At 52.3% G+C, this 24,190-nt stretch overlaps 9 protein-coding genes across 9 annotated transcripts; 7 read left to right on the plus strand and 2 right to left on the minus strand.

Annotated features, from left to right (window-relative positions):
* The first annotated feature begins 64 nt into the window (after positions 1 to 64).
* On the plus strand, positions 65 to 1,873 carry VE01_06533 (uncharacterized protein). Its single transcript, XM_018275978.2, has 3 exons — positions 65 to 276; positions 372 to 729; positions 823 to 1,873. The coding sequence occupies exons 1-3, from the start codon at positions 165 to 167 to the stop codon at positions 1,748 to 1,750; spliced, it is 1,398 nt and encodes a 465-aa protein (XP_018129435.1). The 5' UTR covers positions 65 to 164; the 3' UTR covers positions 1,751 to 1,873.
* VE01_06534 (uncharacterized protein) lies at positions 1,743 to 2,677 on the minus strand. Its single transcript, XM_018275979.2, has 5 exons — positions 2,511 to 2,677; positions 2,394 to 2,427; positions 2,331 to 2,343; positions 2,208 to 2,277; positions 1,743 to 2,109 (listed from the first exon to the last, which is right to left on the minus strand). Exons 1-5 carry the CDS (start codon positions 2,520 to 2,522, stop codon positions 1,951 to 1,953), a joined length of 288 nt encoding a protein of 95 aa, XP_018129434.1. The 5' UTR covers positions 2,523 to 2,677; the 3' UTR covers positions 1,743 to 1,950.
* An 87-nt stretch (positions 2,678 to 2,764) lies between these two features.
* Positions 2,765 to 4,037, plus strand: VE01_06535 (uncharacterized protein; the record flags this gene model as incomplete). The annotated part of the gene is made up of 2 exons (XM_018275980.2): positions 2,765 to 3,329; positions 3,404 to 4,037. Exons 1-2 carry the CDS (start codon positions 2,887 to 2,889, stop codon positions 4,035 to 4,037), a joined length of 1,077 nt encoding a protein of 358 aa, XP_018129433.1. The 5' UTR covers positions 2,765 to 2,886.
* Positions 4,038 to 4,130: 93 nt separating this feature from the next.
* Positions 4,131 to 7,313, minus strand: VE01_06536 (uncharacterized protein). Its single transcript, XM_018275981.2, has 2 exons — positions 7,183 to 7,313; positions 4,131 to 7,124 (listed from the first exon to the last, which is right to left on the minus strand). Exon 2 carries the CDS (start codon positions 6,756 to 6,758, stop codon positions 4,980 to 4,982), a length of 1,779 nt encoding a protein of 592 aa, XP_018129432.1. The 5' UTR covers positions 6,759 to 7,124; positions 7,183 to 7,313; the 3' UTR covers positions 4,131 to 4,979.
* Positions 7,314 to 8,939: 1,626 nt separating this feature from the next.
* VE01_06537 (uncharacterized protein) lies at positions 8,940 to 12,693 on the plus strand. Its single transcript, XM_018275982.2, has one exon. It carries the CDS (start codon positions 9,153 to 9,155, stop codon positions 12,438 to 12,440), a length of 3,288 nt encoding a protein of 1,095 aa, XP_018129431.1. The 5' UTR covers positions 8,940 to 9,152; the 3' UTR covers positions 12,441 to 12,693.
* A 2,323-nt stretch (positions 12,694 to 15,016) lies between these two features.
* Positions 15,017 to 18,412, plus strand: VE01_06538 (uncharacterized protein; the record flags this gene model as incomplete). The annotated part of the gene is made up of 2 exons (XM_018275983.2): positions 15,017 to 15,031; positions 15,089 to 18,412. The coding sequence occupies 2 exons, from the start codon at positions 15,017 to 15,019 to the stop codon at positions 18,203 to 18,205; spliced, it is 3,132 nt and encodes a 1,043-aa protein (XP_018129440.1). The 3' UTR covers positions 18,206 to 18,412.
* A 450-nt stretch (positions 18,413 to 18,862) lies between these two features.
* On the plus strand, positions 18,863 to 19,791 carry VE01_06539 (uncharacterized protein). The gene is made up of 3 exons (XM_018275984.2): positions 18,863 to 19,180; positions 19,299 to 19,490; positions 19,577 to 19,791. The coding sequence occupies exons 1-3, from the start codon at positions 19,034 to 19,036 to the stop codon at positions 19,784 to 19,786; spliced, it is 549 nt and encodes a 182-aa protein (XP_018129439.1). The 5' UTR covers positions 18,863 to 19,033; the 3' UTR covers positions 19,787 to 19,791.
* A 1,064-nt stretch (positions 19,792 to 20,855) lies between these two features.
* On the plus strand, positions 20,856 to 22,185 carry TIF1 (translation initiation factor eIF4A; the record flags this gene model as incomplete). Its single annotated transcript, XM_018275985.1, has 3 exons — positions 20,856 to 20,895; positions 20,970 to 21,113; positions 21,173 to 22,185. 3 exons carry the CDS (start codon positions 20,856 to 20,858, stop codon positions 22,183 to 22,185), a joined length of 1,197 nt encoding a protein of 398 aa, XP_018129493.1.
* Positions 22,186 to 23,138: 953 nt separating this feature from the next.
* Positions 23,139 to 24,179, plus strand: VE01_06541 (uncharacterized protein; the record flags this gene model as incomplete). Its single annotated transcript, XM_018275986.1, has 2 exons — positions 23,139 to 23,571; positions 23,626 to 24,179. The coding sequence occupies 2 exons, from the start codon at positions 23,139 to 23,141 to the stop codon at positions 24,177 to 24,179; spliced, it is 987 nt and encodes a 328-aa protein (XP_018129494.1).
* Positions 24,180 to 24,190: the final 11 nt, after the last annotated feature.

Consider the following 24,190-nt stretch of genomic DNA (forward strand, 5'->3'; position numbering starts at 1 on the left):
AGGCACTGCTACTGTTCTTAGCACAGCCTCGAGCCCCACTTTGAGATCCTTCTACTTCTCCAACCTCTTTCAATTGTTTACAATATAGCTTTTGCCTTTGTCCATTCATAGGACACATCTCGGAATTTGTGGCTTTTTTAAGGTACCAGAATTTAATTGCTATTATGTCACAAATTGAGACCGAGGCACCACCTGCCTACAGTCCGTATAGGGGGGATGATACCGCAGGTCAGGCAGGAGGAGTCTCAGATATTAGCAATCTTACGGATTCTATAGGTGAGTGAGATTATTTTGCTTGGAATGATTTCAACGTTCTACTTTGCAGCTTTCTTTGTCCATTTAGCCCATTCCATCCCCTGACATTTTTTCAGATACAACAATTACCCTTGCTCGTGATACATATAGATCATGTATCAAGTACATAGAGGCCTTCGACCTAGTAGCTCACGATGTTGTTGCCCTCTTCGCCCTTCTAGAGGTTATAGGGGAGAGCGTGGAAGATCATGGTGTAAACCACGCAATGGTCGAATCCGCGACGAAACTCCTATCAGCATCTAAGGACTCTGTGTCAAATCTACAGACTTTGGTGACGAAGTATGAAGACCTCCCTGTGGAAAGCCAGAGGGTATGGTTGCGCATTATGGGAGGAGCAGAAGAGCTAGTTGGTCTTCGAGGTCAGCTTAGGAAAAACATTGATTCATCCAGTGCTCTGAATAAGAACATTACTAGGTAAGTGCATTGGTTGATTTATGTCGATAGAAGCTTCAAGAGGGTGGCATGGAAATCACTCCTATTCTTTCATTTGCTAATCTATATTTTAAGCTCGTCACCAAAAGGTGTTCTAGAAATGGTCCAGAAATTCATGTCAGAGATTAGAACGGGCCAAAGGAAAGAGTCTATTGTGTCTAGATCCACATCATTAAACGTAGAAGATGCCACCACGAGGATCCAGATACAACAAGAGCTTGAAGACGTCGGAATCACCTCGCTACTCTTCAACCAATTCCACGTGTTGATATTACAAACCCTTATTACCGAAAGGGACCTACCACAACAAGCAGTCGCCAAAGCACCCCCTAAAGAGTCTCGTGTCACCAAGGCCCTCCAGAATCTCAAAATCAACCGCGATCCATCTGGAAAGTCTCACTCCCCTGGCCCTTCAAATCCACCAACGGCAGGAACTGAAAAGAGCAGTCCCTCTGGTCCTTCAAAGACACCAACACCAGTCACTACACAGAGCGGCACACCCCCGGGGACAATGAATGACCTAATCACAGCCATCTCCCACGACGACCTCTCCCTCGTTGAACAATTCCTCGACCGCGGCTTCGACATCAACAGCCGCGACGAGAGTGGCCGTACCCCCCTAATGGTCGCAGTCGGCTACAACAAAGTCGACATCGCCGAGCTCCTCCTCCTTCGCGGGATCGATGTCAACGCCAAGACCTTCCACAGCGAAGAAACAGCGTTAATATCCGCCTGCGCGTCCGGGCGCGATAAGATAATAATGTTGATTCTAGAGCTTGGGAAGCCGGCTCTGGATCTGGATGCGAGGGATAGGAATGGGCGCACTGCCTTGATGAGGGCGAGTGCGCAGGGCTATGATCGGGAGGTCAAATTATTGGTGAAAGCGGGGGCGGATCTGGAAGCAAAGGATAAGAATGGTAGGACTGCATTAAATGAGGCTTCGCGATTCGGTCACGACCAGAATGCTCGCCTTTTAATTAAGCTTGGAGCGAAGAGGTGGTAAGGAAGATAAAATACCGTCATATGTTTTTTTAATTAGACTTGGAGATATTTCGAGTTGTTTTTGCTCACATCACCGTTCTTCCCACCTTGGAAATAGAGAGATGTTTCAAGATATATTCCTCACGATGAAGTCCCAATGGTGACATTCTCATCTCATCGACATCACTGTCCTCCCCGCCTTTAAAATGTAGGCACAGGAATCTACCTCACAGTCCTCTTAACCACAAACTCCTTCTCTCCCTCCACCACCGGAATATCCTCCGTCTCCACCTTAACAACCACTGCGTTTGGCGGACCAGTCTTAATCTCCTTCACCATCTTCTGCAGTTGCTCCTCGTTGCCCTGGGCCTCGCCTTCGATCTATTGATTCGTGAGTATGTTGCCATGCTTGAATCTTATGCGAGAAGCATCATAAATGATAAAACTAGGACAGATGTAGATAGAGTAGAAGAACATACCTTTTCACCGGCGATATTCTGGATCCAGCCCGTGACTCCGAACTCCTGGGCCCGCGTCTGGGTGTGCTTGCTGTGGTGGCATCAGTGGCTGTTCACTTGACTAGACACAGTGGAGCTAGCTACCGGAAGAATACACCTGGGGAGTTTTAGAATACGTATTTCGCGTACTTGACGGCAATAACTCACCTTGGACTATCCCTCCATGGATTCTAAAGGATATCTGGTGGGGGGGTGAAACGCATCAGCCTCGCTATCGAACGACGATCGAATGAGCTCGACCAAATCGTGATAGAACGTGCATACCCTTTTATTCATCTTGGAAGCTCCTCAAATCTGTACTTATCACTCCGAGACTTCAAATAAACCAGTGCTGTCGTCTGTTCACGTATCAACTCACTTGACAAGTAATCAACAAACCCAAAGCTCTCCCCACTCCGTCATACCCCGATAAAGCATCCGATAAACCCACACCACCACCACCACAATCTTAGCGCCCACCAGCCTCGCCCTAGCTTCCCTCCCTAGCGCCCGCCCCCAGATTCCACATACATCATCATCCAGGCCGTTCTTTTCCATCCCATCGCATCACATCTTCCCATCACCTCCACCACATCCGCCTCTTTATATTCACCTCCACCTCCACCTCCACCTCCCCCATTCTCCCCCCACCAAATCGAAGATGGACAACCCCACGGAACCAGATCAACCTCCCTTATTCCGCCCCTCCAAAAAGCGCAAAATCTACCGCCAGCGCGCTACCTCCCCGCCGACGACGATTGAAAACCTAGCGACTGAAGATACGACCACCTCCCTCTCCGCTGCAGTACCGCCACAACCACTCACTAGCGGCGCCGCTGCCGACGATGAAGACACCGCCCCCTCCACAGCAGCGATCCGCCGCCTCCTCGCCTCCCGCAGACAGCGGGGCGGGGGCGTCGAGTTCCGCGCCTCTAATCCCCGCGGCACCGACGACGCCGAAGATGTGGATGGTGAGAATGCCATAGTCGTAGTGCGGCGAGAATCGCATGACGACGGACATGCCGAGGAAGGCGGGTTAGCGATGGGAGGGAAGCGCTTCGTGACGCAGACGGGAATGAGTGCTGAGGGTGTTGATAGGCATATGTACGTCCCCCCCCCCCCCACTTTCTGTGGTAGTTGTATGAATGAGATGAGTGAGGCAGAGACTGATGACACAGGATGGCATATATAGATTCTGAACTCGCGAAACGCCATCATCATCAGCCTACCAGCACATCAACATCCACCCACGCCACCACCACCACCGCAGCGGAAGATAGCGCCGCAGCAGCATCATCGCAATCGCAACGCCAGCGCCAACCTTCTCCACCGTATCAGACAGCTTCGAGAGGGAAGTTAATGGAAATCGAACTCCCCCCCTCCTCTTCCACCACCGCTCCTCCCGTGGCGAAAGCAATCCGCAAACCCCGACTCGGGCGCGATGGAAAACCGATAAGGGGGAAGAAGAGGAGGACTGAAGAGGATATTCGGCGCGACGCCCTGGTGGAAGCGGTGATGCAGGAGAATAGTCTTGGGATCTACGAGTCACCCGCTCCTCCTACGACTAGTGGTGCGGGGGGTGATGGGGAGGGGGATGAAGAGATAGCGGAGCGGTTTAGGAGGGAGTTTTTGGAGGGGGTGGAGGAGAGGAGGAGGGGAGGGGGTGGAGGAGGAGGGGGACAGGCGAAGAAGGTGGTTGGGAAGGGGGGGAAGGAGGAGGAGGGGTTGAAGGGGCCGAAGTTGGGGGGGAGTAGGAGTGCGAGGGCGGGGGTGAGGGAGGCGCTTTTGAAGGCTGAGAGGGGGAAGAGGTAGGGGGGTGAGAAAGGGGGGGTTGGATGATTGTGGTGTGGTGTGGTGTACCGCATTGCTGTACTGTTACAGAAGGAAGTAAGAGGTTGTATACTACACCGGTAGACAGGTAAAGATAGTCTCAGTGTTATCTTCATCTAACTAACATGAGTATTCACGCAACCACCACAAACCACATCCACGCTCGCTATCCGTTCGGGATTTCTCCGTACCAACCTTCCGTCTATAAAAAAAACAATCGCAACGACCATTTTCGAATTCCATCCCAATTTCACCTCCTCTGTAATGAACCAGGCAAAGAAAAGTCCATGTCGAAAACGTTGGGGTGTGCGCCGTAGGTGGGTGTTGCGTGTCGTGGTAGAGATGGACCTGCTGCTGTCATCCTCCGCGCACCTTCTCGTCGCCGCTGATGTCTGCTGTCACCGCCGGAATCTGCCCACCACCCTTACGGAGGACGCGAGGAGTGACATACAGATTGTATCGCAGGACCGTGTATTCGCAGCAAGACGTATCTTTCGCTGTCTTGTCCATCTGCCGAACCACGGAGAACTGGTCGAACGAATTTGGCGTTGTCCTGGCTAAATCAGTATTTCCAGAGAAACCCAGTTATATATAACCTAAATGATGCCACGAGAGAGAGCGAGAATGTAATCAAGCATTGATTGAAGTGGCAATATGTAAGGCGATCTAACTAGCTAGGTAGCAATCTTGGGTATCGTCGAAAATAGAAGTCTGGCTCCTCCGTTTGTGTGTGTGTATGTTGGCTCGTATATGTACATCCCCCCCCATCCATCTCCATCAGCATCCCATCTCATCTCATCACCTCTTTCGATCCACAGAAGAAAGTGTGAGAGAGAGAGCACGGGACCATGCCGGCTCATCTACCCCCACCTCTTCCTCCTCTTCAACATTTGTAAAATTCAACCACATATCCACATATAAACATCATCCCCTAATCTCCCCCCCCAACTCCCCCCTAACCCTCCCAACCCACTCCCAAACCGCACCCTCAAACCCCCTCCAAGCGCCCTCCTCCGTCCCCGCCACTACCCCCCTAACATCAACCGTAAGATTGACCTCCCACCTCAACTCGGCGGCTTTAATCCAGAACCTCAAATTCTCCGCACACCGATACGGTTTCGCCGTGTCCGAATGCCACACGGGGATCGCTCCAAACGGGCGCTTCGAGCGTGATACAACCGCATTATGTAATTCCACCAACACCTTTCCCGTTCTCAGCTCCTCCCAGAAAGGTCCTAATTTCACCTCTCCCCCTCCCTCTCCCGGAAACTCCGACGGCGCGAAATCCGGCAAGATCACAGCAGGTGCCATGGCGCGCAAGAAAGCAATCTCCCTCACAACATCCAACTTCCCCTCCCCCGCCCACAACCGATCATCCAACCACGTCCACGCCCTCCTCTCCTCCATCTCCTCGCGCTCAATCGCCTCCTCCCTAGCGAGCATATCCCACACCCCCTCCACCCAATCTCTCATCGTCCGCGCCTCCTCATCTCGCAGACCATGCGCGAAATTCCTCGTCGCCATGCGCCGGAGTACGTCCATTACGCCTAGCAAGTCAGCGCGGATACGGCGCTCCGAGCGGATGGAGGAGAGGCGACTGGGGTGTGCGTGGGAGGTGTAGTAGCGGCGCGCGGCGCGGATGGCGAGGGTGAGGATGTCGAGGATGTGGAGGCCTTGGAGCTCGTGCCAGCCTTGGTTTGGGTCTGGGTCGCGGGTTGTGGGGGTTGTTGGGTCGGCGGGGTTAGAGTTTGAAGGGTTGGAGGTTGGGGCGGGGGTGGTGATGAGGAGGGCTGTTGCGTCTGATTCGGAGCGCCGACGGGATCCCGAGAGGGAAAGGGAGGAGGGTGTGCGAAGGTGGGGGATTTTTTTGGCGGGGGTGGTGCCGGAGGGGGACGGGGGGGATGTGGCTTCGGCCAAGGCTTGCGTGGCGGCGCGGAGGGAGGATTCGAGGTCTGATTTCAGCTCGGCGAGGGTGGGGGGGCGGGGGACGGGTTTGGTGCGGTGGTTGTAGGTTGAGACAGTGGGGGGTAGCATCTCGGCATGCGAGGCGTCGGAGTCGTATTCCGACTCGTAGTCGTAGGAGTCTGGCTCGGCGGAGATGGGGCCGCCGGGGGAGCCGAGACCGCTGTGTCTGCGGCGGGGTGTAAGGTCGGGACTGCTGCGCATGGAGGAGTAGGAGTCGTCCTTGTCGGAGTGGTGGCTTGTTCTTCGGCCGGGGGAGAGGAGGCCGCCTTCGAGAGAGGAGAGGTCCAGGCCGTTGGGGTCTTTCTTTTTGGCTAGCTGGCCGCCTTTGCCGTCGAGGAGGCCGGTGCGCGCGAAGTAGTATTGCAGATGTGCTATGCTGCCGAGGTTCATGACGCTCTCGCGCGACTGGGCGGAGGCGGCGAAGTTGGTGCCCTGGGGGCGCACGTAACCCCGCCGTTTGGGGCGCTCGAGACCGCCCATGGATTGGCGGGAGGTGTAGGAGGCGGAGGAGGAGCGGGAGGGGTAGATGGGCATGGATTTCCGCGAGGAGTCGGTGGTAGTTGGAGAGGGGCCGACAGAGGCGGAGCGCGTGGAGGAGGTGGTGGAGGTGGAGGGGGTTGAGTTGTAGTTGTGTGAGGGGGGGGAGAAGGATGAAGCGCCGGTTGGGGAGAGCAGCGGTGAGGGCGAGGAGGAGAGGAGGGAGACATCTCCGCTGGGATCGGTTTCCTTTGTCGCCATGGTCGCTCGCTGGGGAGGCGTGAAGGAGTTTGGGTGATTGTGGTGTGAGGATGCCGCGATGGGAGGTGTTTGTCGTGGTTTGTGAGGGAGATTGCAGGCACGCTGGAGCTTAGATTAAGCGGGCCATGAGCGTGGACCGTGGTCTGGGTGTCGACACTGGGGATGCCGTGGGTTGTGATGAGGTCTGTTTGTGCAGAGGAAGTATATGAAGGTCTGGCTTGATGTTAGGCAGATTCTGGGAGTATGTACAGTTGTCGAGAGTTGTGTAGGGAGTGGTAGATCGGATGGTATTTGGTGATGTTTGTGGGGGGAGCTTGGTATGAGGGTTGATAGGTGGTAGGTGGTGGGTGCTGTAATGGAAACAAACTGGTGTACTGTCAGCACTGTAGACTGGTCAACGGCACACATTTAATCCGTAGAGTACCTGGAGCTGTTGACGTTATAGATGGTCGTTGGTGTCTCAGTATAGGTACACTGCATATATATTATGCATACGGAGATAGTATAGTTAGAGTATAGTTAGAGTATATACCCAGATATACAGATCGATCACATATGATATTATGGCTTGTTATGGTCAGATAGCATCTCTCCCCTATCAATGGAACTGTGAGCACGGAGCTGCCAGTAGCTAGATGGCTAGCACCTGCCAATAAACCCCTCTTCGGGATTTAACGGGGTACGGGGTACGGGGTCCAGACGAATGCAATAATATTAACGGTCGACTGTTAAGGTTCAGGGGGTGACAAGGGGCAGGTCAGGGTCCAAAATGTACACCACACTATTTTTTGTAACGTTAGCCACGTGATGCACAGTGGTTATTTAGCTTCGTGCCCCTCTTTAGAGTACTGCCACTACTGACTGCCACATTTATTGTGTTCCTGCCACATCATGGCTCCATTGCTGGTCCATCACTGAAAGTACGGCACTGTATCTCATACTCCGACGACCGTTTCATGGTGTTTAGCCTCTTGGAACGGGTATCCCGTATAGTTACAGCCTAGAGAATATAGTAAATATATAATAAATACTACTGTAATATCGATACAACTTTTAGAGTGACTGGACACTTACAATCAATCTCCCTATCCTCCCCCAAAATACCACCTCATCAACGCCTCCAAACCCCCATCCATCCTAGAATCCTAGCAATCCCAGACGCCGCCGCCATCCCATTCCCAGCACATGCAGCCAGCCAGCATTGGGACCTAGCTGCCCTGCCCCCTTCCTCGTGCAGACCCCGTGCAGCTCCGTCCTCCTTTCTAGTAAGTCGGGTAGTCGGGGGCGTGCAGGGTTAGCAAAACCAGACGATGATCTGCCGGGCCCCTGTCTACAGTACCGTCCCGTGCATCATTTTTATGCAGAGTACACGTATCTCGTCACTTTTTTATTATCATCAAAGTCATAGCTTCAACGACACGGGCCGAGGGGAGGAGGGGAGCTGTTGATAGCGTTTTATACTTCTTTATGTCTTGTTGTTAATAGAGTGTTCTGCTTAGAATTGCCTGTCCTGGAATGTGTCGTAGAGAAGAGGTAGGATGAGTCGGGATTGTGCTGGAATGTGTTAGTGTGTTGTTTGTTTATGTTATGTTATTTAGGGGTTATCCTATCCACAGCCCAATATCGACCATACAGCACCTTGATAGTGGAGTTAACTCTGAACTCTCTACTGCAGTTAATTGCTGTACTGTGACATGAATAGTTCAGAAAATGACGCCCGAATGCTCCCCAAGAATCTTAAGGACCAGCTGCGACTGGCTGATTGTTCTCTTGGGCTGTTACTGGGCTGTTCCTAGGCTGTTCCTGGGCTCTGGCTGGGCTGGCTGTCCCCTCCCTCCAAGGTCTCCAAATATTAAAATTTGGAGCTGCGCCCGTTTTTTAGTTACCACATTTCGACGGGTTCAACTTTTTAAACACCACTCTAACTTCACACTATGAAAGGTACTTCTCTCCCAAGCCAACGGCGCGCGGTTACCCAAGTACCCCGTACCCAATTACAATATAATTACTCTACTCGTACTCCTCAATTCACAGCCCAACGTTGAATTTGAAGCTCATTTAAAATTCTAAAATATGATTCCAGCCTATCCCATGTCCTTCCTCATGGGTCCAGTTACCCCCCTACCCCCCCAATCGATCCCCATCCCTCCCCCAAAAGTTACTCCTGGAATTAGAGAAGCGAAACAATCCTAATCAATCCTACCACCTCGACATTTCTATACTCTACCTACTAATCTACTACTCCTCCTACTCCCGTATAATCATTCTCCAAATACCTCATTCCTCATTCTTCATTTCATTCTCTTTCCCCTCTTACTTCATTGTCCTTACTATCCAGAAAGGCCATTATGACTTTACCCTGATTTTGAACCCTTGTGCCCTTGAAGAGTGACCATGACCATCGGGTCTGTGGTACTTCCGCTTCTACGACGGCATGGATCATCCTCAGAATTAAAACCCACGCATGCAACAACGGTCGCCGCAGCCACTTCCACTTCCACCTCAACCACCAACCTCGACTCAACAACCTCAACCCACGAGCGCCCTCCCAATCCACCGCCGCCCATACGCCAGACCCGCCGCCCATCCCCCGGATTGGCCGCGCGACTCAAGGCCCTCGGCTTCACCAGCGACTCCAAGCAGCGCTCACCCTCCTCCACCGACGCACCAGGCTCCAGCAGCAGCGACTACATCGGCCGCATCCCCGAAGACCACATCCGGTCCATCGACTCCCTGCACCGCGCGAACTCGACCAGCTCCCTCGTCCCCCGCCGCGGACGCACCTGGAGCTCCAACAGCAGTAGCAGGCAACACGCTCCACAGATCACCGGTTCCGCAGAGACAGGCTTCACTGTCTTAGATCCTGCGGCCGACCGCCGCGCGAGCGACGCTACACAAGACCTTACACCACCCGCGATAATACCAGCAGCTACAGTAGCCGCGCCAATACCACCTCGTGCTGCTACTGCGCTGTCCGTAAGCGAGGCGGCCGTTCGGGCGGACGAAGTCGCGAGGAGAGACCCTTCACCCGTCCCCAAGGTCGAGATCAGCGACATGAGTACCTACGACGCGCCCTTCGACAGCGAGGACGTCCAGAAGTACCGCCTCCCTGAGCACGTCAACGGTAATGGCACCAAGGCCACGCTGGCCACGAAAGTAGCGCACCTGGAACGCATGGATGATCCGCCGCCGCCTATGCCGCTGCCGAAGGATCTGCCTGATTTGCCGGCGGGAGAGGATGATTTCTCGGGGGATGTGCAGTCGTATTTTAACCCGTTTGGGTTGCAGAGGGCGGGTTCGATATATACCCTCTCGAGAGTGTCGTTTGCGAATCAATTGGCACAGTTAACGTCGCTGCAGCTGCCGGATGCTGGATCCCTGGCCAGCAAGGTGTCAGCGATACCGACGTCGCATGCAGCGGCGAGAGCGTTGATGGGCGCAGCGGAGCAGATAAAGAGTTGGATATCCAAGGCGTCGGAGGTGCTGGACGGGCTGGACGCGGATGATGATGTTGAGTGGGCTGCTGCGGGTGGCCGTGAGGGATTGGAGGATGTGGATAATGCAATTGTGCGGTTCGAGCAGCTCATCAGCGTGTATGTGACTGCGATTGAAGAGTTACAGAATAGGACGGATATCTCGAACGTGCCAGCGAGCGAGCTTACGATGGTGGTTACGCAGGTGGAGACGATATTGAGTGAGTGGGAGAAGATACGGCGGACGCTGACGGAGGTCAAGGGACAGGTTGGCGTGGCTATAGAGTGGGAGGAGCTGTGGAATGTCGTGCTGGGAGATATTGGATATGAGATGGATATATTAAGCACGTTGGTATTTGAGATGGAGGAGAAGCGGCACAAGTCCCTCCTGGCCGAAGCCAGCGAAGAGGGCGTCGATCTGAAAGACCTCGAGACGATTGTCGAAGAGACACCACCTACCAAGGTCATCCACAACAAGAACCGCTTCAGCGTCGCTCCCGCGCCCTTCCCCTTAACCCCGAACTCACCAAGCACACCCACCACCGCACAAGACGACTCGAGTCTCCTCGCCCTATTCGCACGCATGCAACCCCTAAGAGCATCCCTTGACTTCCTCCCCATGCGCCTCTCCACCTTCCACTCCCGCGCCGAAGACACCTTCCCCACCGCCTGCGACGAGCTCGAAGGCCGCCGCGACGGTCTCGAAAGCAGCTGGGCCGCCCTCGAAAAGGACGCCGCCTCCCTCCGCCGCGAGCTAGGCGAAGACCGCTGGGTTCTCGTCTTCCGCGGTGCAGGCCGTCAAGCGAATAAAATGTACGAGTCCGTCGGCCGCAGTCTCTCCAAACTCCAAGAGGCGCTCGACAACGGCACACAGGCGCAAAACGCCTCAACCTTAGTCCAAAAGATCGAGAACTACGAAACCAAAAAGACGCACTACGGTCCCGCCATCGAGCGCGTCCTCGGCATAATCGAAAAGGGCGTCCAAGATCGCCTCACCGTCAACGGCGAGATCGTGCGTCTCCACTCCGAGATGCAAGGGAAATGGGAAGACCTCAAATCCCAAATGTCCGAGCTCGACAAAGCCGTCGAAGCCGCCCAAGCCGGCCGCCGCGAACAACAACTCCGCGACTACGTCTCAAGCCTTATGTCCAACGACCGCTCTTCCACCGTCGGTTCCGCCGCCGACACGCCCGGTAGCTCCCCGGCGTCATCGGTGATTATGTCCAACCTCGCCCACGGCACCGATCCCACCACCCCCGGCAAAGCAGGGAAACCCCGCGCCCCCACCACGGGGCTCCCGCAGCCGGGATCCAGACACACGCCCCTGAGCGGGAATTACCCCCGCCGCAACCTCTCCGCGCCCCGCTCCTCGGGGTATGGGAAGCCGACGTATACGCCTACGCCTGCGTCGCGCGAGGCGTCTGCTACGCCGACGGGGAGGATTCCGAGACTGTCGTTCTCGTCGGCGAGTATGGCGGGGAGACCGAGGTGGAATTCCAGCGTCAAGACGGAAGATGGGCTTACAGGACATAATTTCAAGCCCTTGAGTGCTGGGACACCGAGTCCCTACGCGCGCGGCTCGACGCCGACAGGAAGCCGTAACGCATCCTTCGCCGAGCGCGCGCACGAGCGGTCCGGCAGCGCCTCCAAGATCCCCTTGCGCAGATCGATGGGGGGAGAGGAGAGTCTGGGATCACCTGGACCGCCGCCGCCAGCGGAGGGCGCATCGCCGAGGCTACCACAAGTAACAACCCCACTACCGAATCGGACAAAGAACCTCGCCTCATTCAAAGACCGCATGGCAAGCCCCAGCCCAGGTCCATACGCACAACAACCCATGTCCTCCCCCGGGGGCCTCAAAGCGAGTAGACGGCTAAGCGTACAACCCAGCCCCGGGGCTAGATCAGTATCGAGAAGGGCGTCTATGCAACCCCTCTCTAGCGAAGGGGGGTCGGAGAGGAGTACGTCTACGAGTCCGTTGGCTGTGGCGAAGCGGCCGGGGAGTTCGCTGGCGGGGACGGCGGGGGGGAGGAGAACTAGTTTGCTGCCGCAGCCACGCGGGAGGGAGACAACGGGGAGGGATAGTAGGGCGGGTGGGAGGGAGAGTCCGGCTGTTGTGGGGGCGAGGGTGGCGATGAGGAGGGAGGGGAGTGTGGTTGGGAGTGCGAGTGGGGGGGATAAGGATAATAAGCCGAAGTGGAGGGGTTGAGAAGGGGGGGTGGTTCCCTGAACACGAAATCGATGCGGGGAGCAGCGGTCTTTGTGTGTGTTTAACTGTCTGACTGTTTGACTGGACTGTTTGACTGGACTGTTTGTTATTATCGTTGTTGTTGTCGTTTGATACCACTTTGATCATCTGGATTTTTTGTTATTTTTTGTTTAGCGATTCGCTGTTTTTTTTTTCCTGGCTTGCTGGCTGGGAGCTGAGGGCTGGGGGCTGGGGGCTTGATACATGGTTTTTGGGGGCTGGATCAAGGAGGGGTGCTGGGGGGGGTGAGGTGTATGATAGATAGGAATTGGACTGAACTGGGGTGGACTAGGAGGGTTGGGGATTGTGGAAGGGGGGATGGCAGTGTACGAAAGTAGGGGAGTGATAAGATGAGATGAGTGAGATGAGAATTGAGACTGTGTGCTTTTATATTGAGGGAGTTGCTTGTGTTGTGATGTGACGCTCCTGGTGTTGATGTGACTGCTCCTGGTGTGGGTGTGGTGGGTTTGTGTTTGTTGGTGGGTGGGTATGTGTGTGTGTGTGTGATGAGATGGGCGAATGGGGGTTTGGGTGTTTATTCTGTCCTTGATGCTGTTGTAATTTGTCCATGGCCACTGTTGTTCTGTTCATCTGGGTTTTTGGATGAGTAAGTGTCTGTGAATAGAGGCTTGATTGAGTGTTTATTCTCACTCTGCTTCTGTTTTATTTGTCAGCTATCATCTATGTGGTATCGTTGTTCTGTGGGTCTTGGGGTTGATACTCTGGTGTGCTTGGGTGGTGTCTATCTATACTATGACTGCGTACAAGTATTAGAGTGATGAGAGTATTATTTAAGGTTGTTTTTATTATTGTTCTTTTAATAGATGTGGTGGAATTTATTTAGCTTACCAACTTTAATATTATTCTGTAATATATATTTTAAAAATATATAAACTTGCGACCCGTATATATATTATTTCATAGTTATTCTTGTTCTATTTATTTGTCTGTGACTGCACTATTGCTGTCCGACTTTACTGTGTCTATCAACATTGCTCCGCTCAGCTTCGGTCCATTCATGACTGCGAGCACATACAAGAGTGAAGAGATGTAAGAATAGAGGCTGCCTGAGTGTTTATCCCTAGTTCACCCCCGTTATATTTGTCTGTTTTGTCCGTCTGCGGCAATTTACATGGCTGTTCTGGGTATCTGTCCATCAACGACCACATCCACGTCCACAATAGTGACAAGATGTGAGAGAATAGATCCGTTTAAACTGCCTGAGCTTCATTCTTCTCATCTATAATTGTCTATGATCACCTACATTGCTGCTCTTGACTTCTGTACCTGTGACTCCCCAAAACCAGTCCGTCGATGTTAGTCCACCCCTATCGTATGATTTCATCGTCATAAATCATCCCATCCACGTCCTCTTCCCAGCCCTGAAATAAATCATGCCATCCAAAATAGGAAGGGACGATAGTCCAGGCACATCCAGGTACTGCCCTGTCCCCATGATTCCCCTCTACATCTCCAACAAAAGGAAGGAGCGACCTTCCTTATTTCCCATCATATCCCATACCACCCACACACCATCTCTAGAGAAACTTACCCACCCCTTTAAGCATCTATACCGGAGTATGGGCCGATATTTCGCCGCTTCGCTTCGCTTCGCCTGTTCTTTGTGGTAGTGAACTTTGCCGTCGTCGTCGCTAGGTGGTCTGGTAACCTTTCGTGTTTCTGTAAACTGGATGCGTTCAACAACACATACTTTGCATACTTTGCACAACTAACCTTGTATACTTGCTCCTTGAGAGCTGGGGGGTTGTGAATAGAAGCATATTCTTCCTATTCTTTGATTGGGGACGCGACAGAGAGGTTTTATAGGTTTGGTGAGTCTGAATATCTCCAGTTTTGGCCGAGGTTGGGTGTGAACTTTAACACCACCTTCTCCTTTGACCTCCTCAGAGCTGAACAGAGAGTTTGTAAAGAAGAATAAAGACAAGAGAGACCTTTATACCTCATTCTTTCATCCCTTTCTTCCTTTGTGGTGGCTTGGCTGACCAAAAACCCCTTTAACAGCTTGCTCTTCAGCAACAAGAGCTTTCCTCACTTGAGGATCTTCAGAGATCAGATAACTTGCACGACATCCCATCCAAAGGTATGGAGAAGCTGATAACCCCTTTCCTTTGGCTTTTGCTGATCTCCTTTCACAGTTTGCTCTTTGCTTCTCCCAAAAAGGGCGTTCTCACTCGAGAGTACTGAGAGATCGAAAATATTTGCTCCCATTCTCATTCAACAACCAGAGCCCAGAAACATTTGTTCCCCCTTTATTCGACACCCAGAGCTTAGAAATATTTGCTCCCCCTTTATTCGACAACCAGAGCTTGGAATAGCTTTGCAGGATATATATCATCTTTCTTTGATCGGTATCTATACAAGCCGATCACCCACATAAAGCTTGCTTGATATTGCTGTCCAAGCTTGTCTGCTTCAAGCATATATAACCTGATCACCAAGGTGTGATCAGTTGAGAGTTTGACATAATGAGACCCTCAACATACTTTGCCGAGATTGGGGAAGTGTTCGTATTCAACATGGGTGATGAGCTTGTAAGTATCCCAACTTACCATATGCACCAAATGTCCCCTAAATGCTAACTGAGACAGATGCAAGAAATAATCCACGGCGACTATCTGATAGTCTACGTCCAGAGCATTGGTGGCCGCCGCCCACCTAACGAGATCCACCCGACGTCAGAGAGGATGGTGAGAATTTTGCCTGTCGGGGGGAACGGCGGGGCCAGTGCTTCCGGTCCCCAAAGCTTCATCAGATTCAACAATCATTTCCGCAATATCCGTGACCTTGTCTTCTACCCAACTAGGAAGAACGAGAGGGTCACTCTCGACAACTTGAAGGGTCCAAGCCCACAAATTGCATCTCCGGAGGACGCCAATAAGAGTCCCATGGCTGCCGAAGCTGGGGTTCGCATGGCAACAGGTGATAGATCCTGTACGATATTCAACGATTTTGATGTAGATCCATTGCCTTTAGCGCATGATGACCGCATGGAGCATCTATTTGCACATACCGATAACATACGCCAGAGGGGCTCCGTAATTTCCTTCGGTATGGTAGTCAATGATGATAAAAAAACCGGCTATGAATTTTGCCAACTTGAATTCGCAGCTGCCGAAGGAGACAGGATTCTCATCGTGGCCATCAAAATCCCAGACGAAAAGAAGAAATTTTCCAGTCTGAAACTCAAGAAACAGATACTGAATGTAGATTTGGAAGAGCTTGTCATCCAAAACTTCATTGGAGTTGACAAAGGCTTCTTCGCCATAAAGGAATATGGGAAGCAAGATGGCGATGAGACTAGTGCCCCTCTGGGCCCAAAGAGCCATGAGTTTTATAACCTCGACCTTGAGAAGTCCATGGAAAAGGACCTGTTCGAGAACTATTCGCACGAGGTTGGAAGAGTGTGCCTTGAGGCGAATCAATTCAACGCTGGCCTGTTTGAGGAGTGGCGCGAGATGATCCCATCCCAGACCATGGACGAACACCTGAAGAATATTTATGAGCTGTACACTCAGGAGGCTCTGTCGATTGTCGAGCAGTTGAAAACGCCTCCTATGGACGGTAGCGACGGCGGCCACCAGGATCTTACGGCCTTGACCGGCGGGAATGACCAGTTGAGACGTAAGCTGCACATCGTTCGAGATGCACAGACGTATGTGATGTCGAGGCGTAAAGATCTGGAGTTTGAGCGCGTCCAGGAGTACAACTTTGGGAAGAAGATTGGACCAGGTTTGCCGAGGCCTAGGCGCACCACAACAGTCATACGCAGGCCGACAGGCGGCTACATGGCGCCTCGCCCTCACATCCCAGATCTGAGCTATAGCAGCGGCAGTACGACGCCCCGTGCTCGAACCCCAACTCAGGGCCACATCCGCGGCAATATGACCAACGTGACGCCCCGTCCTCGCGCCCCACCTCTGAGCTACAGCAGCAGCCACATGGGCGGCGATACGACCAACGTGAGGCCCCGTCCTCGCACTCCACCTCTGAGCTACAGCAGCGGCAATATGACCAACACGACGCCCCGTCCTCACACCCCATCTCTGAGCTACAGCAGCGGCAGTACGACGCCGACCAATTCTCCTGTTAGGAGAGCACAGATGGTGAAACTGGACAAGGGGAAGGGGAAAGAAGTGCTTGCTACCGGCAATGAGACGCTGAAGGAGATTTTGGAGAGACTCATGAAAAATCCTAGCTTCATCCGGATGAAGGATAAACCAAAAGGCAAATATACTGCGGGTGAACTGGTCCGCCTGCGCCGCCAAGCCGAAGAGAATATGTGGAATATTAAGATCCCTTCTTTGGGAAGAAGTCTGGTTTCGGATTCTGGTCGTGGTGGGATGCTTCATCTTACTGTTGACCGTTCCCATTCTTTGGGAAGAAGTCTAGTTCCGGATTCCGGCGGTAGTGGGCTGCTTCATCTGACTGTTGACCGCTCCCATTCTTTGGGAAGAAGTCTGGTTCCGGATTCTCGTGGTGGTGGGCTACTTCATCCCACTGTTGGCCATCCCTTGGGAAGAAATCGAGTTTCAGACTCTGGTGGTGGTGGGATACTTCAGCCTACTGTTGACGACCATCGTGGGCGAAGAAATCGAGTTTCAGACTCTGGTGGTGGTGGACTACTTAGTCCTACTGTTGGCCATCCCTTGAGAAGAAATCGAGTTTCAGACTATAGTAGTAGTGGGATAATTCATCCTACTGTTGACGACCGTCCTTGGAGAAGAAATCGAGTTTCGGACTCTGGTGGTGGTGGGCTACTTCGTCCTTCTGTTGGCCACTCTGTGGGAAGAAATCTCGTCTCTGACTCTGGTGGTGGTGGGCTAGTCCGTCCTAATGCTGGTGCTGGTAGAAATGCTGGTGCCGAAGAAGGTGCTAAAGCAGGTGCCAGAGCTAATACCAGTGCTCGACCAGGTTCCAGAGTTCATCTTACTGTCGAATATGATGCTGACACCCAAACTGGTGCTAATTCCAGAGCTGATGCTGGTGGCGATGCTCGTACCAATACCGTTGCTGGTAGCAATGCCGCTGCTAATGCTGATGCTGGTGGCAAAGGTGCCCAAGCAGGTGCCAGATTTAATATCGGTCCCCAAACAGGTTCCAAAGCTCATGTTGCTGTCAAATATGATGCTGATACCCAGACTGGTGCCGATACCAGAGTTGATGCTGGTGGCGATGCTCGTGCCAACACTGTTGCTGGTAGCAGTGTCGCTGCTAATACCCTTGCTACCATGGATACTGGTGCTACCGTGGGTGCTAATACTGGCACTGCTTTGAATACCGACAATGATGAAGATTGGGAGTCGAGCGATGACGATGAAGAAGGAGGTGTAAGCTTGACGCCCGAGCCAGTCAACACCAAGCAGGAGCTGCCGCCCCTAGCCACTCTGTCCAAGCCGCGTACTCTGGATGGCCAAAGCGATTCGGTGTCCTCTCGTTCAACCCAAGAGAGCATGGCAAGGAAGCGTAGTCAGAGACCTCTTTCATCCGATGAAGATTCACCAGTGAAGCGTAGCCAGAATGGTGGTGGCGGTGTGTCAATCAGAAGCGTCAGCACCGAGGACAACTCATCTTCCAATGATGACCGTAAAATCGAATCCGGAGGAGGAACACCAGACAAGGCTCCAAGCCCAAAGAAGCGCAAACTGTCTGATGATAACCATGCTGCTCCGGGGGGTGGTAGATCGGACATTACGAAACTGACGTAGTTGATATGTTGCTGTTGTGGATGGAAAGTCTTCGATTTCAGGCTATAGGTGGTTGCATATTTGTGGGGTAGTGTTGTTTGTTTGTCGTTTTTCATGGTGGAGCTTACTGGTCTTTCTTTATTTGTGCTTTCTTAGACAGCAGATCCTCGAAAGGGGGTTGTGTTGTCTGGCACCGGCAAACAGTTTGCGGGCTTTTTTATATGCGATTTCTTTTCTGACAGATTCCGGCAGCTGGTTTCAGTTGTTCGTCATCTTATAGTTGTTTGGTTTTTTTCAGCAAGTACAAACTCCAAGACAGCAGTTTCTCACTTGAAGAGCAGCATTCCTGGGTTCCTGAAGAGGAGGCTGTTCGATAGATGGGTTTTAACGGAGCGGTTGTGTACGTTATTTTCATTTCACCTTTTCTGAATAGCAGGGAAGGAATACAGATGCGATGCCTTTATAGACCCGGTGCATAAAAAAGTGACCCTCAAAGTGCCGTGAAATAAACGTTCTTATATTAAGATTTAAGACCTTTATTAAAGACGCCATCCAGGTGATCGTCCCACACCACATGCAAGGGGCCACACAATAACCCACAAGGCTGCGAAAGGTGGTCCGTGCGCGCCACCCATTTCCACGAACGAGGCTCGCGACATCAACGACGGCTACAGGTGGGACAACGGCGAACGCGCATACCAACCACTCCCACGCATCCACACTATCTACATTTCTGGGCATACGATCCAGCGGCCTGAGTAACGATCTCTCTACAAGCGAATTGGAGCGGGTCAATTGGGCTGCTCTGCGGTGTTAGGGGCGCATCGTACGACCGGCGAGTTTATCAAGATGGCGCAGCCGGCTGTAGGAGCGGAGAAGGCGCAGACGGCGATTGCGACGGATGCGGATCCGACGAGAGGGATGCCGTATCATGATAAGTTGACGGGGGAGCTGAAGCAGGCGATTATGAAGAGGAGGGTGTTGGAGAGGAATATTGTTGGTCTCCCCGCCCCACTTCACCTTTCATGTTTGTGGTTGATGTGTTGGGAGACTTTGGATGGACTTGGGGGCAGTTGGTGCAGGAGTACAAGACAGTTGGCTAACGGATTTGTAGATGGCGCTGGATGAGACGATTTACAAGAAGGAGGGGGAGTACCTCGAGGACACGCCACATGGGAATGTGTTGACGGGGTTTGACAACTATATCAAGAGCATAACGAGCAATGCCGTTGGGAGGAGGAAGCAGGGCGTCAGCGAGAACGATAGGGTGTTTTCGCGGAGCAGCGTCAGGCTGGCGGATTTCATGGTATGGACACAAATCCCCGTCTCCTTGCTTGCCACTTCACCGAAGATGCCGTGGAAAGTACACTGCTGATATTCATGTCTTGATAGGATTCTCCCGGCGGGCTGTCAACGCAGACTACACCTTCAGGGGCACCAACACCCATTTCAGCTGGGTTTGGGAGAGAGGGGAGTGGGAATGCGACGCCTACGAGCGCTACTGCTCGCGCTGGAAAGAAGAAGCGCGGAAAGGGGGAGGGGGACGATAGTGAGATGGAAGAGAGAGAGGGGAAGAAAGCGAGGGCGGGTGCGAGAAAGTAGAGGAGGCAGTGGGTGGGTTCATCTGGCGTATTGGCAATGGGGATGGGGCGTTACTGGGTGGGAAGGGTTGGGTGGTGTCGGTGGCGATAGAGGAATCTTTCGAGTCTGGGGAAATGCGGTGTGAGAGCTGCAGCTGCAGTGATGATATGCAGTGATGCGCGAGTTTGGATCGTCTCTGCTGGCCCGCCAAGCGCGATGACAAGCTTTGAACGTGGCTGGTAACCAAGAGTCATACTATCAGTCATATCATGCAGCTCAGCTCAGCCATACTGATGGCTGTGAAGCTTGTTCTTTATATCGAACGCGAAGAGGAGTCACAATAAATAACGTCATTGTAATGTTATTTGACAGTAATCTGACAATTAGTATACGTCTGATATATGTAATCAACGTGAAAATAAGAAGTTGTCGTTAGTTAATCCCCGAATATCACCTTTTTCTCTTCGTCATGGGAATGATGGGGGAGCCTTGGGATGGGGGGCCTGGACTAGCGGCTAAATTTAGTTGGTACGTGCTTCGCCGGCGCAAAATAAAAAGTTTTAATGGGATTTTTATATCTCCAGTGGCGAATGGGCAAAAAGAACCAGAGAAACAAACACTCAACGATAAATGTAAAATACAAACTGGCCTTACATATTACAGAATGACTCTGATATTTGCCCCCCGTAGTCACAAATGTAATTATAGTTTGTTGTAGTCTGGCGATAACCAGGGGAGTGAACTTCTTAGCTCGCTTAACCCGATCGCCTCCGTCCCTAGTGCTAGTGGCGCACTTTTTCTGGTGAGGCAAAAAAACTTCATATTAAAGTAACTTCAGCTTGTTCACAACACAACCTCACCACTTTCAAAACAACAACAACTCCAAAAAGAACAACCCTACCCTAGATCCTTCAACTCTCGTTCTTGAGAGTTTTGGCATCTAGCTTTTTCACCCCAACAACCTCACCAACAAGTCGCAGAGTCTCGCTCTCCGACTTTTCAAGCCCCCCACCTTTTCCACCAACTCCTTCGCATTTCTAGATTTCAAGCTCAGCTTGAATCTAGAATTCCTCAAGCCTTTTCCGCAAACATGGCTTCCACCGATAAGGGTCTCGAGGAGATCCCAGAGGGTAAGATACACCCCTTTTGGACGATACTGGGTCGCGATTTGTTGTTGAACTGGGGCTGACAACATCATCAACAGGACAGATCGAGTCCAACTACGATGAGACCGTCGACTCTTTCGATACCATGGACCTCAAGCCCGAGCTCCTCCGTGGTGTCTACGCCTACGGTTTCGAGCGCCCATCTGCTATCCAGCAGCGCGCCATCATGCCAGTCATCAAGGGTAAGGATCTCACAACAACAAAAATCTTTTTCGCCACGACGCGACTAACAACATAACAGGACACGATGTGATTGCCCAGGCCCAGTCCGGTACCGGAAAGACCGCCACCTTCTCCATCTCCGTTCTCCAGAAGTTGGACCCCAACATCAAGCAGTGCCAGGCCCTCATCCTTGCACCAACCCGTGAGTTGGCCCAGCAGATCCAGAAGGTCGTTGTCGCCATCGGTGACTTCATGAACATCGAGTGCCACGCCTGTATCGGTGGTACCTCCGTCCGTGATGACATGAAGGCTCTCCAGGAGGGTCCTCAAATCGTTGTCGGTACCCCCGGTCGTGTCCACGACATGATCCAGCGCCGTTTCCTCAAGACCGACTCCATGAAGATGTTCGTTCTTGATGAGGCCGATGAGATGTTGTCGCGCGGTTTCACCGAGCAGATCTACGATATCTTCCAGCTCCTTCCTCAATCCACCCAGGTCGTTCTCCTGTCCGCCACCATGCCCCAGGACGTCCTTGAGGTCACCACCAAGTTCATGCGCGACCCCGTCCGTATCTTGGTCAAGAAGGCCGAGCTTACCCTTGAGGGTATCAAGCAGTTCTACATCGCGGTTGAGAAGGAGGACTGGAAGCTCGACACCCTGTCGGATCTCTACGAGACCGTCACCATCACCCAGGCTGTCATCTTCTGCAACACCCGTCGCAAGGTCGACTGGCTTACCGACAAGCTCACTGCCCGTGATTTCACCGTCTCTGCCATGCACGGAGATATGGACCAGGGTCAGCGTGACCTGATTATGAAGGAGTTCCGTTCCGGATCTTCCCGTGTCCTGATCGCCACCGACCTTTTGGCCCGTGGTATCGATGTCCAGCAAGTTTCCCTGGTCATCAACTACGATCTGCCCGCCAACCGTGAGAACTACATTCACAGAATCGGTCGTGGTGGACGTTTCGGACGTAAGGGTGTTGCCATCAACTTCGTCACCGCTGATGATGTCCGCATGATGAGAGAGATTGAGCAGTTCTACAGCACCCAAATCGAGGAGATGCCAATGAACGTTGCCGACCTCATCTAAGCGCCTTTCTCCAACTATATTACACATAATATTCGGTATATTCACGTATTCGACGCCCAATTCTGTGTTTGCTTTTGATATCGAGTCTCGAGATTTGAAGTATCCTGTATTTGGAAGGTTGGAGTCTCTCCTAGCGGAGGGCCGTGAGAGTGAGCGGTGATGCTGGTTCGCCCGGCCCGTGAGGAAAAGCATCTAAGTGGGAATTGTTCTGGGGGCGATCACTTTTGTGACATGGCAAAAAAGGGCCTATCTCGACAAAAGGTGGAATCGCTATTTCTTTTTGTTTTCGAAATATGAGTGCGCACGGTAGAAGGGGGCCATTCGAATCGCGTATGCTTGGCCCTCCTTTTCTCGCGATCGCCAACCATCATCGTTCTCGACGTCTCTGCTGTTTGGTTGTTTTTATGAAACTTTGCACAACTGGGAGCAGGCGGGCAAAAAATATAGAAGGCTCGAGTGTGCTGCTATGGATGATAATGAGCGAGGATTTTTCCGAAGAATGAAACGTGATGAGAGTCATGACTTTTTCTTTTTTGGGGAGAGACGCCTTTATGCTGCGTATGATGGAAGGGTTTCCTCCTTCACACCAATTGAAAAAATTCAATAAAAAAAAGACCAATTCGAGTGAAACATGTTGATGTTGAATTGTATTTACATATTATGTATGGCTTTCGTAGGTTATGTCAACTTTGATTTATCTTGAATCGATGCTGAGTTTATATTCGTTTATCTCGAGGCTGTCGTGCCTTCCCAAGCGTACAGCCCGGTCTTTCCATTTTAACGTACCTTCCAAACGTACAGTCCGTTCCTTCCATCCCAACGACGCGTTATCCCTCTTCATCACCACATCTATCATTCAACCCCCCCTGCCTCCAGATATCCTAGAGCCAGATCTCTGTACTTGATCTCGTTCAAGTCCCATCGAGCAGGTCTGCAGAAGTCACCAGGTTACAATGCCCAGGATATTAGACCTGCCGGATCCCAACCTACCCTTCTCCATAATATACAATTACTTTTTCGAACGCTACAATAAAGAATTGAAAGCAGAGCTGACAGTCCTCACCGAGGCCGACAAGAAGAGGGAGGTCGAGATACAAACCCTGAGGGAGAAGGTTGAGGAAACCCTACCTGCGCAGCTGCAGCAACTGGTCGAAAGTAGTGTGAAGTCTGCCGAAAAGCTCAGAGTCGACATAGACATGTTCAAAGAGGAGACCAGGGCGTTGTTGGTAACCCAGGCTCAGGAGTTCAGCCGTACCTTCAAAGAATCCGACGAGAAGCACAAGGTTGAGAAGCAAAATCTCATAGATGAGCTGCAAGCTATGAAGAGGAAGTGCGACGAAATGTCTCAGCGTGTCGAAGCTCTCGAGAAGGCAATGCAGGACATGGGTGAGACTTGCTATATTCAGTTTGTGCTCTGAGTAACAATACTGAATAGAATAGAGTCCGTAGGCGCCAATGCTCGAGCCCGCAAAAGATCACGGCCCACACTCACCGCACAAAAGTCGATGCATACACCCGGCGACGAAGCTGAACTCTCCACCACCAACAATGTCCCGATTGCACAAGCCGACAAAGAAGCTCCACAGCCGAAAGCACACCAACAGGCAGCCGAACCCGAGACACCAGCACCATATATGGACTCCTCAATCACAATGATCGCCGCAACGCCAACTGCCTCTGTTTCCGCCCCCGACATCCCCCGTTTCCACAATGGCCACATACGCCAAGGTTCCCTCAGTCTTGATGATTACGCAGCCATATTTGCGCGCCACTTGGCCTCCATCCGCAATGCAGACCAGAGCGATGGCGAGGTCGGGCCGGCTCAGCGGGAAGCCGTCGGAAAGTTCGTACTTGGAGTGAAGAAGGCCAGCGACAGAATACGATTGGTCCAGGACCTGGAGAAGAAGGGACTCGCGACGACTGACCAGCAAACGAGAAGTGTTGAGCTTTTCTGTGGGTGGCAGGCTGTGAAGGAGGTTCTGGAGGGGTGGTAGAAGAAGAGCTT

The sequence above is a fragment of the Pseudogymnoascus verrucosus genome, assembly GCF_001662655.1.
Source record: "Pseudogymnoascus verrucosus strain UAMH 10579 unplaced genomic scaffold scaffold_28, whole genome shotgun sequence".
Lineage (NCBI taxonomy): Eukaryota > Fungi > Ascomycota > Leotiomycetes > Thelebolales > Thelebolaceae > Pseudogymnoascus > Pseudogymnoascus verrucosus.